This window comes from Eurytemora carolleeae, unplaced genomic scaffold, assembly GCF_000591075.1.
Source record: "Eurytemora carolleeae unplaced genomic scaffold, Eaff_2.0 scaffold205, whole genome shotgun sequence".
Classification (NCBI taxonomy): Eukaryota; Metazoa; Arthropoda; class Copepoda; order Calanoida; family Temoridae; genus Eurytemora; species Eurytemora carolleeae.
In genome coordinates, this window is record NW_019396096.1 from 210495 (window position 1) to 229879 (window position 19385).

A 19385-nucleotide genomic window follows, 5' to 3' on the forward strand; every position below is an offset into this window, starting at 1 on the left:
TGATTTCTAGTTTACAATTAAGGGTACCGTTGTACATCTCCGTCACTTGAAATTACGCATGCAACCCCTTTAAATAAGAATTAAATAAACTTTAACTCGTCAAAAACAAGATTTTGATAAATAATTACATTATGAGACACGGTGGACTAAGCCAGTGGGGTCGGTCAAATAGGCCTAGGATTAGGCCGGGTACTGTAAAAAGTCTGAACGCGCCATGGGAGTTGTCATAGTTAGCCCTCGCACGGGACTATGCCAAGAAAATTGACCCCTGTCAAATGTTAGTCTGGTTAGGGCGACGTACTGTACCATAGGATCGGGTCAGTTCACGCTGTTATCTGGCAGGCCGGTACAAACTGGGTAGGTCCTGTTCAAATTCAAATTTACTACGGGTATAGAGTGGAGACGAGTTATTGATTACTATTATAGTTTTTCTTACGAAAAATGCAAGTCAGGCATAATTAAAGTTGTTTCTTGGCAGTTACATTTCTTTTCTTCCATTTCTTTTTCAATGTTCAAAATATACTAATAGTTAATTCAATGGAAGGAACTGGGTATTTTCTTCAAACTCAACCTTTCTAATCCCCTTTATATTTGCAACCTCATGGTAAACCTTTGATATTTCAAATATTTATTATTTAATCCAACAGAATTCATAGTTGGAAATATCTTAGGTCTACGACAATGAATTGCAAAAATATGGGAATGAGAAAATTTAGTTTGTGGCAAAAACTGAATTCCTTTTTGCATGTATAAGAATTTCATTAAAACAAACAAAATTAAATTACGACAAAATCAGAAATATTTTTGAATTAAGGAAATGCTGATAGTTTACGACATTATCAAAGCTTTAACAAAATTCTTCTTTGAAGTAAATTTTACAATATTTCCAGTTTAAAATTTACTGCTTTACTTTCGAAACAGCAGAGTTTTTGGTAACATTTATGTTTCTGAAAAAAATAGTTTCTTAGGATGTAATACAATAGGATATAATATACATTTTTGACGAAGACATATAATTATGATGAGCACTGCACAGTAAGAACACATTAATGAGACTTTTTGCAGTGTGAGTAGTTTGAGGTTTTATTCATTTTCCGGAATATTAAGGTTGGACTTCAAGATTCCGTAGTTTAAGGTTTACTTCAAGATTCCGGAATATCAAGTTGTTTAAGGTTTAATCATGATTACAGAATATTAAGTATTTTAAGTTTTACTTCAAGATTCCGGAATATCAAGTAGTTTAAGACTTCAAGATTCCGGAATATCATGTAGTTTAAGGTTTACCTCAAGATTCCGGAATATCAAGTTGTTTAAGGTTTACTTCAAGATTCCGAAATTTTAAGTAGTTTAAGGTTACTTCATGATTCCGGAATATCAAGTAGTTTAAGGTTTATTTCAAGATTCCGGAATATCAAGTAGTTTAAGGTTTACTTCAAGATTCCGGAATATTAAGTAGTTTAAGGTTACTTCATGATTCCGGAATATTAAGTAGTTTAAGGTTTACTTCAAGATTCAGGAATATTAAGTAGTTTAAGGTTTACTTCAAGATTCCGGAATATTAAGTAGTTTAAGGTTTACTTCAAGATTCCGGAATATCAAGCAGTTTAAGGTATCCTGATACAAACTCTTTCATTGTCAAGGACCCATCTCCATCCAAATCAAGCTTGCTAAACACCTCGCGAGCCCTGATATAAGAATACCTTTATATTTTGGTCACCACTTTAAATCTAAAAGTCGGATTTTAACACACAATCCGATCAAATACATCCCGATAAATTAATCTAGAGCTAACATATTTTACTAAAAATGTCGGATCCTACAGTTTTGAAATTAAACTAGCTACCGTATAATGTCATAAGCATTTGGTGTTATGGGTCATTTCATATAGAAAGACATTTTATAGATAGAACATTTCATAGATAGGAATTTTCATAGAAAGGACATTTCATAGATAGGACTTTTCATAGACAGGACATTTCATAACCAGATCAGATTTTTCATAGATAGAACATTTCATAGACAGGATATTTCATAGATAGGACTTTTCATAAACAGATCAGATTTTTCATAGACAATTTAAGGTTTAGGGTATGTAAAAAAATGTCCCAATTTTAGAAAATTTAATCAGTTTGACTAACAATAAATCAACAATATGATATGTTATCAGTATAAAGCTAAAACATGAAAAATATGTGAAGTGAAAAATCAGAGAGATCGTTGAACAAAAACAGGGCCTGATCTATTAAACTTGGACGAATACAAATTATTTATCTACTGGGTTACCCACAAAGGATGAGACTGTAAAGACGACCTAAACTCCTTAAAATATGACGATCTCAATGTAAAAATAAGTCTTCTGCCCTGAAAACAGTTGTTTAATGGTTTATTTAATGATTTGTGAAGGAAAGAAATAAGATCACATTTGCAGGAAAGCATAAATATAAGAAACAAGGCAGTTTAAATTCTATACGAGCCTACCTAAAGTTTCATTCTTAGTGGGTAACACGGTATGAAAAATATTCTCTCTATATGAAATGTCCTATCTATGAAATGTCCTTTCTATGAAATGTCCTATTTATGAAATGTCCTGTCTATGAGATGTATTCTATGAAATATCCTATCTATAAAATGTCCTATCTATGAAATGTCCGATCTATACAATCTCTTATTTATACAATCTCTTATCTATGAAATGTCCTATCTATGAAATGTCCTATCTATGAAATGTTCTATCTATGAAATGTCCTTTCTATTAAATGTCCTGTCTATGAAATGTCTTTCTATGAAATGTCCCAACACCAGAAATTTCATAACTAGAAGCTGTAGAAAACAGTAAAAAAAAATTATTAGGTTTTGTTTTCTTTATTTCATAAATTTTCATAAAATATTAAACTATGGAAGATCAAAATATGAACCCAAGATGAAATTTAGTCTGTATTCAAAAATATATTTAAAGAACTTAATAAATCAACCTTTCAGCAGGAGAATCCATTCCAGGCCTAACTTCTTCCCCTTCAAGATCATCCATAGTAGAGATTATATTTATCATTTCCACTAGGTTTACACTTCCACTAGCATCAACATCATACATTCTAGATATAGGTTTACACTTCCACTAGCATCCACATCATACATTCTAGATATATAGGTTTACACTTCCACTAGCATCAACATCATACATTCTAGATATATAGGTTTACACTTCCACTAGCATTCACATCATACATTCTAGATATATAGGTTTACACTTCCACTAGCATCAAAATCATACATTCTAGATATAGGTTTACACTTCAACTAGCATTCACATCATATATTCTAGATATATAGGTTTACACTTCCACTAGCATCAACATCATACATTCTAGATATAGGTTTACACTTCCACTAGCATCAACATCATACATTCTAGATATATAGGTTTACACTTCCACTAGCATCCACATCATACATTCTAGATATATAGGTTTACACTTCCACTAGCATCCACATCATACATTCTAGATATATAGGTTTACACTTCCACATCATACATTCTAGATATATAGGTTTACACTTCCACTAGCATCAAAATCATACATTCTAGATATAGGTTTACACTTCAACTAGCATTCACATCATATATTCTAGATATATAGGTTTACACTTCCACTAGCATCAACATCATACATTCTAGATATAGGTTTACACTTCCACTAGCATTCACATCATGCATTCTAGATATATAGGTTTACACTTCCACTAGCATCAACATCATACATTCAAGATATAGGTTTTTATACTTCCAAAAGCATCAAAATTCAAAATTGAAGGAATAACAGGTTGTCCCAAAAAAACATGGGAATTAAGTCACGAATTCGAAATCATTTGTATCTATACAATCAAACTCTTTGCTCAGTTTTATGTTCGTGTGCTGTCCAAACAGCCGAACCAAATTGGCTGACATTTAAAAAAAAGAACCCATGGGTATCCAGGGGGGCGATCTTGACAAAAAATATAAAAATTCCTTTTTTTCCACGGGTTACCTCGGGCAATGATACAATCATAATTTGAGATTAAACGCGGGTAAACGACGGGAGTAACTTTGAGAATTTTCTGAAAAAATAAGCAGAAAACTACCTGAAAGCCCATTCTAACTTTTCCTTTTCATCTGTGCACTGAGCAATATCTAGAGCCATCAAGAATTCCTGTAAAATATTCAGAAATGATCTTTTCCAATCGTAGAGTTATCTGGTCTTGGAAACCCAATAATAAAAAGAGCTGCCCATCCCATCACCCTCTCAATTCGTAGAGTGGAAAGTTTCAAGTGCTACTTTTCATTGAGAGCCAGAAGGGGGGAGGGTGGGGGTCGGTCATGAATATAATGATTATCAGAAACGAAATACTTTTTCTTTCTATTTTTGTGGTAAATTTTTCAGAAAGCAAAATCTCTTCATCCCTGTAACTTTTGTATTTCTATATTGTCTCTATCTGTGAAAAATACAAAACAAATTATCATTGTATTCATGAAGGGTTTCCAATCAGAATTCCGTTCCGCGGAATTGCGAAGAACTGTGCCCGAATTGTACTGAATTGCGATGAATGAGAGGAAAGCAAATTACGTGGAAGTCAAATCAACTTCCGTTATAAACCTTTCATACATACCTTAAAATCTAGGAAACTATTTCCATCTGAATCAAATATTCGGAAGATATGAGTACAGAAAGTTTCTCCATTGCCCGCCGGAAAGACCTGACGAAACAGCTGGAGCAGATGGGCACGTGACAGCTTTCCGTTCGGACATTCCTTTGCAAAATATCAGATAAATTGTCAACCTAGTTCAAATTGACTCTTAATGATTCACAAGAGCACCATTTAACCGTTAAAGGGAGTGTTCGCGAAAAATGAAAGGGGGTATAGGTTTACGGCTAAAAATAATCGCTTTTGATCGCAACTAATCTTACTTTCATCTTTTGCGTCTATAAGGAGAAAATTGTTAAACACGACTTATACTGAAGAACGTAGATTCCGTACAAATTCAGAAAGTTGCAACATGCGACTGGAATCGTAAAGAAGTCAATTTAATTTCAAACAAATCATTCAGATATGAAGTTAATATTTCAAGATATTTCTTGTTTGTTTTGTATACAATTGCACTTAAAAACGATTTCGATTCTCAAATTAAAATTAGATAAATTTTGGCCGCGATCTTTCCCGTCTTCCTTATAGACATGCTTGAGTAAAAGTACAATTGTGAATCCATTATGGCATCATCCAAAAAAAGAGTCAGATAATTATTAGACATTCCATTTAAAGAAATATGTTTTCAATATGTTTCCAAATCAAAAATTTTGAATCTAAAAGTTGAAAATAAAATAGTTTGTAAAGTTGTAACCAGTAATAATAAGTAATTCAATAACTTATAGATTTTTATTTTATTTCATCGCAAAAAGTTTCGTGATTTTATCTTTGTATTGTTTTAAAACTACAGGGTGTCCAAATAAACATAGGAATTGAACCGAGTGACGAGATACTGCTGATTCTTAACAAAGGCGATCACATGGTCCTCACTTAGATCTCATGTTTAATGGGACACCCTGTATAATCCTTTACCTTTCTGAATGATTTAAACCACCAGGTTATTGTCTGAAATATTGCTGAATTTATTGAAGAAAAACAACAAGAGAAAGAAACAATGATGTCATTTCAGTCAAGATTAAGCTTTTCAAAATGTTTCTCAGAATGAGACAAGTTTGCATTGCAGTTGAGAACTTTTTCCCTTTTCATTGGAAACCATGGTTGAGAGAGAGACAAAAATTTGGATTTGTAATTACCGTTAATCAAAAACATTTTGAAAGCGTTGTCCGGGTAAAAGAAAAAGTATCGATAAGTCTGTCCCTGTCTCTGGACGAAAAGCTTGATCATGACAAGGGATGCAGTTAAATCCAAAAATAAGATTTCCCATTAAAATTTTTGCATTTTTGGTAAAAATGTCAAAAGGTTATGAGAAAATATTGGAAGGAAATGAAGTCAATAATCTGACAAGAATGAAATATTTAGATATTTGTTTATTTTAAGATCAATGATTGAGCATGCAAAAAAACTAAATATTTGAAGCAAATTACAATTTTTTAAAATTTATATCTTCGCAAACTAATGTCATAAGGTCACACCCGCAATCATATAGATAAAGTTTGAAATGTCAAAGGTTTACACCATCAGGTTGAAAATATATAGAGATTCTAAAATTAGAGTTCGATTCAAGATATTAGTTTCATTGGTACTTTTCTTTAAGCAGGCTATATATGGTGTATATTGCCGACTTAATTGATTGATTAGGATTAGGATAAACATTTTATTTGTTCTCCGAATTTATTTTCAAAGCTGTCAATGGTCAATACAATTTACGAACAATATTCCCGCACTCCAAAGAAAGAGAAAAAGAGTGGATTAAGGACTAATAGTAAAAGTTTCCATAGTGGATATTCGGATTAAGCAGTAGGAATTAAAGTTCCGAGCTCAGTTTTAACTTTTTAAATTAAGTTCACTTTTCGTATAAATTTAATTAATTTATTCAAAATTTTACAAAAATAATGTCGTCACCTTTTCATCAAATCTTGTGTGACGTTTACAAAACTCTAGATCCCTTTTCTTTAGAACAGTTCCGGTGGGAACAGCGTTTCTTATAGCATCCGGAACTACTCGCTGAAAAGACACATGGACTTAAAGGGAGAGACCGGCTAGGTAACGTAGTTGAACCGACAGTGCAGTTTTTTTAGAGAAAATGTTTAAGATTAATTTAATACTCTTTCGTTTGTAAAATTTAACCATGGTCTGCAAAACATATACAGATGTCCCACAAAACATAAACAGATGTCCCACAAAACATAAACAAATGTCCCACAAAACATATACAGATGTCACACAAAACATAAACAGATGTCCCACAAAACATAAACAGATGTCCTACAAAACATAAACAAATGTCCCACAAAACATATCGAGATGTCCTACAAAACATATACAGATGTCCCACAAAACATAAACAGATGTCCCACAAAACATATACAGATGTCCCACAAAACAAATCGAGATGTCCTACAAAACATATACAGATGTCCCACAAAACATATACAGATGTCCTACAAAACATATACAGATGTCCCACAAAACATATACAGATGTCCCACAAAACATAATTAGATATGTCCCACAAAACATAAACAGGTATGTCCCACAAAACATATACAGATATCCCTCAATACATAAACAGATGTCCCTAAAAACATTAACAGATGTCCCACAAAACATAAACAGATATGTCCCAGAAAACATAAACAGATATGTCCCACAAAACATATTTCACCTCAGGCTTTGGTTCCTCTTTAGGATGTTTAATAGTTTCATCTCCTCTGGACTTACTTCTACTGGTTCTTAGACCCGGAGAACTTGATCCTGGCCTACTTTTGGTTGGGTTCGGAGATATGGTTGCTCCTGAACCTGAACCTGATGGTTTATAGTCTTTTTTCTCCTCCTCCTTCATTACTTCGTAAACTAAATATTAAATATTTGGTCTAGTTTTTATAATTCTATTAGTATTTACTAATTTATTAGGCTACAGGATGAGACGACTGTACGGAATTTGTACTGTCTGTTTCCGTATATTCATGATACCCTGCAACTTCTTCCTTTCTTAACCAAATCATTAAATAAGCCATTTAAAGACTAGATTCAAGACAGAAATCTTACTTTTAACTTGAGATCGTCATATTTCTAAAGTTTCAAGCCTTAGTCACAAAGACATTTCGGATTAATGCAACCTAAACTCATTAATTGCTTTGTAAAATCATCTATTACATCATTTAACGAATATATTTCAAACAAAAGACCCTTTATATATGTATATATATATTTACATTAATTCAAATAAATTAAAAAAAAAGAATAAATACCTAATTCAGATGAAAAGACTAAACCGGCGTTTTCCTGTCTTTCCTTTTCCAAAGACACAGAGTTTTTCCGTCCAAGCTTTGCCAGCTAAAACAATAATGAGTTTATTTACACAATTTAATCTAAAATTAAAATAAATCAACTTTATCCGGAGTATCTTTAATTTTGAACACTTAATCTCGATATTCAATGTGGACACTTTGAAGGAACTGAGTTTTTGCCACAACTAAAATTGTTACTCCCTGATTGGTGTAAACATTTCATATTTTAAATTCAGACAATTTGATCTATATGGAATCAATTGTTTGAAATATAAAGGTCTATGACATCTGTTTGCAAAAATATAGGGTTTAAAAAATCAGAATTTGCAGCAAAAATTACTTTGTTTATAGTTGCTTGAGCTCTCAATTAAAGTTGTTATCCCTGCAGAGTAAAACCACCACGGGATATCAAGAAGGAATTTAATTATGAAAATTATTCACCAACTATTAACACCGGGTCGATTGTTAGATGTTTCCACCCAAATCGATACCATGACATTCTAAAGCTGAAATGAGGCTTTAAGAAATTGACAAAATTCTCATCGATGTTTTATAGCATACAGGGTTACAAAAGATGACAAATTTAGAGACGACTGTACGGAATCTGTTACCTTGTATTTATGATTTCCGACAACTGTATATTAGTTTTTTTCTTTTGCACAGTCATAAAATATGGTAATTAAAACCCCCTACGGTTTATTATCATTTTAAACCTGGTCTTGTTGGAGCCTTTCCTCGCGGTTGTTGGATAGTCCAATACGTCCTTGAGTAATATCTCCTGAAATATCCACATATAAGGTGTTATAAGGTGCTTCGCGCCAACTTCTCTATTGGAAAATTTAGTGTTTAAATGTTGCTCTTTCTTTTGTCAGTCTTAAACTTTTTCACGGATTTTTATTAAGAAAAATCAAATGTAAGTTTTCGATCCAAATTTTTCAATTTTGACGGTCAACAAACAAACAGATAAGCAGATAATATATAAAGATTTGAATTCAAAATTATTTATTGGCTTTTAAACACAAAGTTCAAAGGTTCCTAAGGATTAAATTATCTTTAACTTTTAACAATCAATCACTAACTCTGAATTTCTGAAACTATAAAATTTTACAAAAAAAAAGCAATGAAACCACACATTGCAGTCCTTATGTTGATACTAATTCGAGATCATACCTGCTAGGACAGGACGGGTCTCGTTTCCTTCTCTCTTATTGTGTTTATACCCTGGAGATCCAGAGCCAGATTTTACCCCTCTACTATCCCTGTATCCAGGTTCTTGAGAGCTCCAGTTATGACTTCAACACAGAGATATTGCTCGTCAAAATAAATAAAATTTTGCATTTGATAAAAAAAACTTAATGTTATCAGCTATAACTCTACTTTTTGAGTTGTAGTATAAATGGCAAATATTTGTTAGTTAAAATAATTTTTTTGAATTACTTTATTTTTATCTTTTTACACTTATAAAATAGTTGCCTAGCAACCAATACCTGACGCCTGAAGGAGTTTCTAATATTGAATCCTGTGATTTCCATTGATTTTTTCTAAAAATAAATACAATATATACTTTGCGTGTTTGTTTGTAATAAATGCTGTTTGAACATACTTATATAAAATGCTTTGTATAATGTCTAAGGATCTAACTGCGTTAATCCTTAACTACATAAAACTTGTAATACAAGTATTTGGGTTTAGATCATATTTCGTTTAGGGTAGAGATCGATTAAGGGCTTGAAAGATAGCCAATGCTTGTGTCCCTGAGTGGAATTTAGAGCCGAATTGATAGCTTGTTTGATAGCTATGCTTGTGTCCCTGTGTGTCATTTAGAGCCGAATTAGTAGCTTGTTTGAAAGCTACGCTTGCATGTCCTTGTGTGTTATTTAGAGCCTGAGTAATAGCTAGATTGATAAGCTATGCTTGTGTCCCTTTGTGGTATTTAGAGCCTGAGTAATAGCTAGATTGATAAGCTATGCTTGTGTCCCTTTTTGGCATTTAGAGTATGAGTTATAGCTAGTTTGATACTCTGCTTGTGTCCCTTTGTGGCATTTAGAGTCTGAGTAATAGATAGATTGATAAGCTATGCTTGTGTCCCTGTGTGGCATTTAGGCCTGAGTAATAGCTTGATTTATAAGCTACGCTTGTGTCCCTGTGTGGAATTTAGGCCTGAGTAATAGCTAGATTGATAAGCTATGCTTGTGTCCCTTTGTGGCATTTAGAGCCTGAGTAATAGATAAATTGAAAAGCTATGCATGTATCCTTGTGTAGCATTTAGGCCTGAGTAATAGCTAGATTGATAAGCTTGCTTGTATCCCTTTGTGGTATTTAGAGCCTGAGAAATAGCTAGATTGATAAGCTATGCTTGTGTCTCTTTGTGGTATTTAGAGCCTGAGTAATAGCTAGATTAATAAGCTATGCTTGTGTCCCTTTGTGGCATTTAGAGCCTGAGTAATAGCTAGATTGATAAGCTATGCTTGTGTCCCTTTGTGGCATTTAGAGCCTGAATAGTAGCTAAATTGATAAGCTATGCATGTGTCCTTGTGTGGCATTTAGGCCTGAGTAATAGCTAGATTAATAAGCTATGCTTGTGTTCCTGTGTGGTATTTAGGCCTGAGTAATAGCTAGATTGATAAGCTAAGCTTGTGTCCCTGTGTGGCATTTAGGCCGGCGCCAGAGTAATAGCTAGATTGATAAGCTATGCTTGTGTCCCTTTGTGGCATTTAGAGCCTGAGTAATAGCTAGATTGATAAGATATGCATGTGTCCTTGTGTGGCATTTAGGTTTGAGTAATAGCTAGATTAATAAGCTATGCTTTTGTTCCTGTGTGGCATTTAGGCCAGAGTAATAGCTAGATTGATAAGCTAAGCTTGTGTCCCTGTGTGGCATTTAGGCCGGCGCCAGAGTAATAGCTAGATTGATAAGCTATGCTTGTGTTTCTGTGTGGCATTTAGGCCTGAGTAATAGCTAGATTGATAAGCTATGCTTGTGTCCCTTTGTGGCATTTAGAGCCTGAGTAATAGCTAGATTGATAAGCTACGCTTGTGCCCCTTTGTGGCATTTAGGCCTGCGCCTGAGTAATAGCTAGATTGATAAGCTACGCTTGTGTCCCTGTGTGGCATTCAGAGCCAGGTGTGTTGTGTCCTTGTTGACATGGATAGCGGACAGGTGGAGCCTGGACAGAAACAGTTTGGGGGACGAACTTTTAAGACGGCATTTACTACATGTTTGCATCCAGAAAATGTTAAAACGTCTAAACCGAATGAGGCCCTTTTTTGTGTGGCTCAAGCATGTGACCACAAGAAAGATTTTTTTAATGATTCGAGATGAATATTTTTTGCCATTCATCATTTTTGAAAATGCGCAAATTTAAACAGATAAAGACGCTAAATACAATTGAAATGAAAATGGCAGCTTAAAGAGCAATGGTTATCAGATAAAATTAGCATTAGAACAGGTGAGCAAAGCGTTCAGTAATTGTCAATTTAATAGTAAAAGAAATTGTTTTTTACTTTAGAGTGAACCCAACTGATCTGTCTGATTCTTGTTTTCCAGGTTTTATTACTCGTTTCTCTGCAGATTCGTAAAGGTAATAAGAGCGTCCCATATCATAATAGATTATCTCCCAGCTTTAACACCAAAATAAACACAAAACACTCGAAAAACCAAGAATTTTTGTAAGAAAACTTTTTTGTTAGCGTTGTTCAATTTTACAAAATGATTCAAATTTTCTGATTAGTCCCGAAAATCGTAATTTAGACCTATTGACGATCTGTATGTCCATTGCAAACAAGCTCAGAATTGAAAAGGTCGCAGCAAAATCGTGGGAGAAGGCCCGTTTAGACCTAAAAACCCCTGGATTAGCGAAACCCTAACTTTAACTTATTCAACGGGGAAGGGGGGGGGGGCTGCTGAGCCGGTCCCTAATAGCCTTTATACGTATCTTCTGATGTCTAGTGTTAAACTCGATCCGAAGGAGTTTAGTCCCAGTCCTTTCTCAAACCAGAAGGGAATTCTGGGAGGGGGTATGGAGACCAGAGAAATCCGTGAATTTCAGAGGATATAAGCCCCCCCCCCCTGGACAACTTCATGAGTACGCCCCTGTCTCAAACCTCTCCCTTTTTGGTCTAAGTCAATTTTACAAATGCCATAAAAGAATGATTCCTTGCTTCAAAAGTCCAAGCTTTGAATAAATTTTTTTGTAATTTATTTATTTATTAATCTAATGGTTTTCTCAGATATAAAAAAGTTAGATTTTGTACTTGGAAATCTTTGTTAAAATATGTTTTTAATTTATGTATCTTAATTTATGAATCAGTTCCTAAATATCGTCTTCCATCATCGACAGAAATTCGTTTGCTTCTTTTAGGATAGATCTCACAGGAATTGTTTCTGAAATAAGTATTGAGGCTCAAAATATGAAGACGTCATTGGTGTTGTAAATTAGCAACAATCCAGAGGATAAAATGCCATGCGTACGACAGAGATGGTGCTTTGTGCTCATTATCTCAAGACCTCTAAATTTATACCTGTCTGCATATCTATATATATATTATCGTTGAGGCAGGTATAAATTTAAGGTCTTGAGAAAAGGTGCAAACAGCACCATCTCTGTCGTACGCATATTTTATCCTCTGGATTGTTGCTAATTTATCACTTTGTTTAAGCGTGATAACACTAAATGCGTACTATAGTATCAACAATGTATACTGCATATTGTACTTAATGAAACAAATTAATCAATGCAAATAAAACTGAGGTAGGAATTTGACTAGACAAAGTTTAAATGTGCAAGTTGTACTGAATGGCAAACGTAAATTAACGCAATTTAAATAAAAATTATTACTATAAAAGTACATCGAATCTAGGACAAAGTACAACTGATCTGATCATAACATAAACAAAACGCGTACTGTATGTTTGTGTTTCCTTAGAAATTTAATTTTATTGGTCAAACAGGTCCAGATAGCAACACTTGAACTATACAGGATGTAATACGTGTACTGTATGTTTTTATAACACAAATGCGTATTTCCTACAGAAGGCAGCAAGGGGAGAAAGGAATATAGAAAGTAATCAATTTGCTATAGATGTCTCTCCTTGCACCTTTTCTCAGAGGTTCAAAAATTAGTTGTCTGCTACAAGCAATTTAGGAAGGAGGTTTCTACCTGCCTGCATATCTATATATATATATTATCTTTGACAATACATAGATAATTAAATAAACATAGATAGGTTATGTACGCAAAATCACCAAGAATTGTACAGTCCGCGAACTCATACTTCTAGGGGTCAAAGTGTACTTTAATGATAAGCGGGGTGGTTTGGTGTTTTAATGGATTTCATAATAGAGTGTAAGATAACTCCGGGAATGGAACTATTTGAACAACAATATTTCACTGAGCGATATATCATATTGACGAGAACTGAAGAAGGACATGAGAAGGACTAAACTAACTTAAATTTCGTTAATCTATATAATAGGAATATCTTTAAAACATCTCTGTACATTTATATCTTTCAAGATGAAAAATGTCGTCTTATGCACAATCTATCTTTATCTATGGTACAATACCGATATTCTTATGTACTGTATATACCTATCTACATGGTACACGCCTTCAATTCGTTATTACTTTCACACACTCTTTTGGTACAGACACGCATACATGACGTTTCTCCCCCTGGATACTACGTTTTCATATATTTACAGGGTGAGTCAAAAAAAAGTGTGATTTGCGGCGCCTGGTGCAGCAAAATTGCACCTTTTTTGTGCAACTCTTCTGCATGGTGTTTTTTTTCAATATTTTTTGAAAAATTGTAATTTTTGTTGGTACTCCAATTGCCCAAAAGAAAATCCACGCAACTTTTTTCTCTTAAAATCAAAAGTTCACAAAAACAAAAATGTGTATATAAATTATTTCTATCGAAATATAAAATTTGTTAAAGATTGAATCAAAGAACCACAGAATATTCGCAAAATTGTAATAAAAAAATTCACAATTTTTAGTTCTGGTCTAATTTTTATGGAAAAGTTATTTAAATTCTCTAGTTCCTTTCTTCTTAGTATATTGTAAAGTATTAAATATATGCTGTTCAGTTGAAACCTTAAGGACTATTAAAAAAGCAAATCACACTTTTTTGACTCACCCTGTATAGGGTATATTTAATGTTTAATTACATTTTTGCATTATCATGTGAACAATATGATACATTGACCATTTATCTAGTCTTTTCTTCCAAATTCAACCCAAAACTAATACAATGGACATTTTAAATTTCTTAAAATACAAATTTATTTATGACGAAATGCGCCAGAAATAAAAAAATGTTTGTGCTTTTGATTTGTTAATACAATGTTTTTATTTTTACAATCATATAGTTTTGTTAATTTGAAATTTGTTTGTAATTTCAATATTAAAAATTAATCTATAATTTGATTTCTAAAAGTTCATCGACACAAATCCTAACAATTCACCATGCAGATACATTAAATGTAATGTAAAAATTAAATATGTCACTTTCTTTTTCCCTTCTTTGAGAATTGGAAGGAATTCCAACAATCTCTATTTCTAAATATTTTCTCATTAAACACTTAATTTTCCATGTTTTAGTTATTTTATAGTCATAAATAAACAATAACTCACTTCCTACTTACTTACTTACTCCTAAACAGGCTGGGGGGGGGGCGTTTGGTGCCCCCCCCTGTGGTTTTTTTTGTCCTAGCACTCTCATTTTTGACACTATCACCGAAAAATATTTTGACTTTAATGACCAAAGCTACAGATTAAAAAGAATATTTTTTAAAAGCCGTTAAAAATGCGTGTAGAAACTATTAAAGTTATCGGTCTAATTTTTTTTTCTATGAGCTGGCCTTGAAAAATTGGGCTATGACCATGGACTTCAACCCTTTACCTATTCTCTAAGGCCTTTCTCTAGGGCCCCCCTCCCCCCTCCCGGCTATACATAGATTCAGACCACCCAGCCTTTATTGGGTTAAACCTGCCAAAAAGAATAGTTGTGTTCTGCTAGCTTGTACGTCTACGACTGGTATGCTAGTACAAAAATACTTAGCTTCCCATTAAGCCAATAATAGGTATAATAAACTATTGTAATAATATAGTTTGCTTTATAACCAAGGCCTCGGGTCAAACTTTAGAAAAGAAGAATAAAGAAGTAAAAAGTTTTGACAATTGTTTATGATATCACCTAATAAGTTTTCTCTCCTGGCTTCTAGGTTTTTCACACTGTTTGGTCTCAATTCTTTTCTAAACAAACCAAATGTTTAGTAAATTTTTTGAAAATCGAAGAACAAGATTTCTATTCAAAATCGAGATTATTTTGTTCAAACTTAAAATTAAAAAAGTTGAAATGAATTTTGTTCTAGATATTTTAACAAAATTTTGTGCAGGGGGGGGGGGCGTAATATTACATCGGCTGTATACAGTATTATTAAATAAGTTTCTTTTAGAGTTATTGTTGAAGTTTTTTTCATGCTACATAAAATTATGAAGATGTGACGTCATTTGATGGAGAAATTTCTTCAAAAGTTCTCTGTCGTCATGGATTATATCACGGAGGAAAGTTGTGTGAGGTCAAAAAATAGTCGAATATATTTCAAATCACTTATATCATATGGAAATTGGATTTAAAATTGATTTAAATGTTTTTTAAAAAGATAAAGATATATAAACCGTCGTGGTCTTACTTAATTCTCGAACTGTCAGTTTTTATTAAAAAAAAAACACATTTTCCATTAACTTTCAAATGTTTCAAACGAGTTTAAAATTGTAAAATAATATTTTTTAGGAAAATATTTACAAATTAAAGTTTATTTTTGGATAAACGCAAAATACGAAAATAGATTGCGCTCTGTAGAGTGCTTAAAGCCATATTTACAACACACCTTCCTTGAAAGTTACAAGATACAAACCTGTCTTTGGACGATTTCCTTGATTTTGTTCTCAGAAAGATCAACCTTCTTTGAGCTTTCTTCATTATTAGAAATTCTTCCTCTCCTTCCTTCATCTTCATTTTCTCTGTATTCTCCTCTTCCTTTCCTTCCCACTCCGTCATGTTCAGTTCTTCCCTTTCTTCCTTCTCCGTTTTCTCCTCTTCCTTCCCTTCCCACCCCGTCATGTTCAGTTCTTCCTTTTCTTCCTTCTCCGTTTTCGCCTCTTCTTTCTGCGTCTTTACTTTCTCCTTCCAGTTCAAACTTTCCTTTATTTATGTTGTAATCCACAGGTGTGTACAGCGTAATCTGGGTTCTATTAAAAATTTGAAAACTTTAAATATTTTTATTTAAAGTTGGACACGCTCCAAACCTTTAAACCATTATCTGATCAATAATATAATCATCCGTCATAATAATCAATATTTTTCTCAAATCTTTCTAATACAAAATACGAAAGTCATTTAGTTCTAACAATTCAAGAAACTGGAAGACTCAGACTCTAGAAGGGGAAGATCACTAGAAAGTTAACTGATCTAAACTATGATTTCTCCCTATTTAGAGAAAACTTAACAATTAAATTTTTTAAAAATTTCATTCATTTTGATCCCAGAGGACGGGTAACGCTTAAAGGGACTGTTAAAGGGAGTGACCGGCAATGTATGGTGGTTGAACTGAATATGTAGTGTTGTGGACATATTATTTAGGATTCATTTGAGACATAAAAAACATTTCTACGACGTACTGAGTTTGAGCGCAAAGTCGACGTTCAAAAGCATGAATTTGGGTGAAATGATTTTAAAATCGGTTTTCTTAAATTATTAAATCACGACGTCAAAAAATGTAAACAAAATTCAATTGTAAAATTATTAGTTGTTAAGGAACAGGTTAAGAATATAAAAATTAACTCTTATCATCGAAAATAAGTAATCTTATTCAATTGTTAGTTTCTATAATCTCTCATTATTCACAAAGATTTTCTGCAGATTTTCTGGAATTTTTATTGAAAAGACGATATTTACAGAATTTGTAGAAATCTGCAAACAAATTCATAGAAAATAAGAAATTCAATATAATGATAAAAACGAAATAATTGATTCTAACATTGATTTATTGACAAATTTCTTTTGAGAAATATGCTCCTAAACATCTAATTAGTTTACTAGTTTACTAGTTTTTTACGCCCCTTTAAGAAAAAATTCAGAGTTTCGTCTCTAAAAAGTGGACACAGTCCCTTAAAGCTTTAAAACTGCGCCAAATACCTAGTTCAAAAAGCGACTTATCAAGAGAAATTATTTCCAGTTTTTAGTGCTTAAAAATTTTCATTCTCAGAGATACATTTTTCGTTTCTCCCTCTTTGAAGTGCCCCCCCCCCCTCCCCTCGAATCTTTATATGCAATAATTTCACCTTAACTAAACTGGAACACCCCCCTTCCTTCAAATTAATATATATTTGTATTATGATTTAGTTTTATGAATTAATCAGATGATAGTATTAAAAAAAAGGATCATTTTTTATAAAGTTATCCCAATATTAAATATTTGAGCCCTACCCCCTGTAATATTTTCCAAATAATTGCTCTGCATTATTGCTGAAGTCATCAGAAATATAATAAAACATAGTTCTTTGGAGACAATTGTGAAATTCTCATGAAAAACTGCAAATGCGAGACTTCTCTGATTTTAGGCAGAACTGGAAAAACATCATTTCAATATTTTACCCAATAAATTATTCTATGTGGATCCTTTTTAATAGATTTTCTTTCCGAATCCCTTGATCATTACTTTCTGGAGAGCCCTTGGCCTTTTTCACGGATCCAATCCAATTTGAATTCCTTGTTTTACTTTTTTCATATGAATTTCTTAGTTCTTTTTCGATGTGAATCTCATTTTGATACTTGGTACTTTTTCCATACTGTTGGTAATATTTCTACAATGATCCCTGGGAACTATTTCTATGCGGATCCCTTAGTATTTTTTCTATGCAAATCCCTTGGTTAGATTCCTTTGCGGATCCAATGGTAATATTTTTATGTAAATCCCTTGGTTCTATTCCTTTGCGGATCCTTTGGTAATATTTCTATGTAAATCCCTTGGTTCTATTCCTTTGCGGATCCATTGGTAATATTTCTATGTAAAACACTTGGTTCTATTCCTTTGCGGATCCATTGGTAATATTTCTATGAAAATCCCTTATAAACGGAAACAATATTTCTATGTAAATTCATTAAAACTAGAACAAGAAGTTTTGCATACATTATGTATTTATCAAAGAATCGAATTCTGTATCTACCATATATATAATCTATTGGAAAACCCCTGTAAACCTCCTTTAAAGTGACTGAAAGCGTAATTTCAAATGACCCTCCATGTAAAAAATGGCAATGCCCGATTTTTAACTAAACAAATTAAAAACAAAGCTTTTCCAATTCATACTTGATAAGACAAAGGGTAGTACGGTTGTATATCAAGCATTGCCATGTATGTACGGTTGGTCTATTGAAATTACACTCATAGTTCCTTTAAACCTGATTTGATCCTCAGCTGTTTTCTCAGAGTCAACAACTATTATACTTGGAATAATAAACTGTACTGCACACATAGCATCTGAAAACAATAATAAACTGTACTGCACACATAGCATCTGAAAACAATAATAAACTGTACTGTATTGCACACATAGCATCTGAAAACTATAATAAACTATACTGTATTGCAAACATAGCATCTAAATCTGAAAACAATTTTAAACAATTTTCCAGAACTTAAATAAATATCACAATATTTGTAATCTATACGCAAGGTTATAATACAAGGAAATTTAATTGCAGTAGCGTATACTCTGCGTACATATTGAAACCAGTTCTCTCTGGGTGGAATTTGCAAACAAGAATATGCATCAGTGTTCGTTTAGTGTCCGAGGAGGTTAAAAGCACTCAATTTTGATAATTTAGATAATTTACATAATAGTTTCCTATGACCAGAATATTTCATTGATTTTTTATTTGAAAGATGGATCCCATGTCAGGCTGAAAAATCAGTCTTGTGTTTACTTTTCCGCCTAAAGACAGTACACTGCAGTACAAAAAATGCGTACACCTCGGAAATAACTTTCCTTGCATTAGTACCTTGTCTATACGTATCTCTATGAATTGAGTCTTAAATTGCAATTTCAAGTAACCCACCATTTAATGTTCGATTAACAACTGTACCCTTGAAACCTTTATCTCTTGATCAATGTGGAAGATAATGCTCCGATAATTACAGCCGAAATGCGCAAGTCACCCGGTATAGATGAACCACATTTGAAAATAGTCAGTTTTCAAGATAATAAGTTGTAATCTTTTCAAGAATGGTCAGTTTAAATTAAGATCACATTATATTTGTATCCTAATTATCCCTGTATTGTATTTATCTTGCGTATTAAAATAAAAACTCATGTCGAGAACAAAATATTCAAAATTAGCTATGCG

At 32.8% G+C, this 19385-nt stretch overlaps 1 protein-coding gene across 1 annotated transcript; it reads right to left on the minus strand.

The window, feature by feature from the left end:
• Positions 1 to 702: 702 nt before the first annotated feature.
• LOC111694830 (uncharacterized) lies at positions 703 to 18516 on the minus strand. Its single transcript, XM_023463860.1, has 16 exons — positions 18441 to 18516; positions 15895 to 16228; positions 15171 to 15229; positions 12283 to 12353; positions 11474 to 11534; positions 9458 to 9511; positions 9141 to 9262; positions 8684 to 8748; positions 7932 to 8016; positions 7346 to 7533; positions 6583 to 6684; positions 5593 to 5625; positions 4645 to 4785; positions 4120 to 4187; positions 2973 to 3092; positions 703 to 1685 (listed from the first exon to the last, which is right to left on the minus strand). The coding sequence occupies exons 1-16, from the start codon at positions 18512 to 18514 to the stop codon at positions 1580 to 1582; spliced, it is 1683 nt and encodes a 560-aa protein (XP_023319628.1). The 5' UTR covers positions 18515 to 18516; the 3' UTR covers positions 703 to 1579.
• Positions 18517 to 19385: the final 869 nt, after the last annotated feature.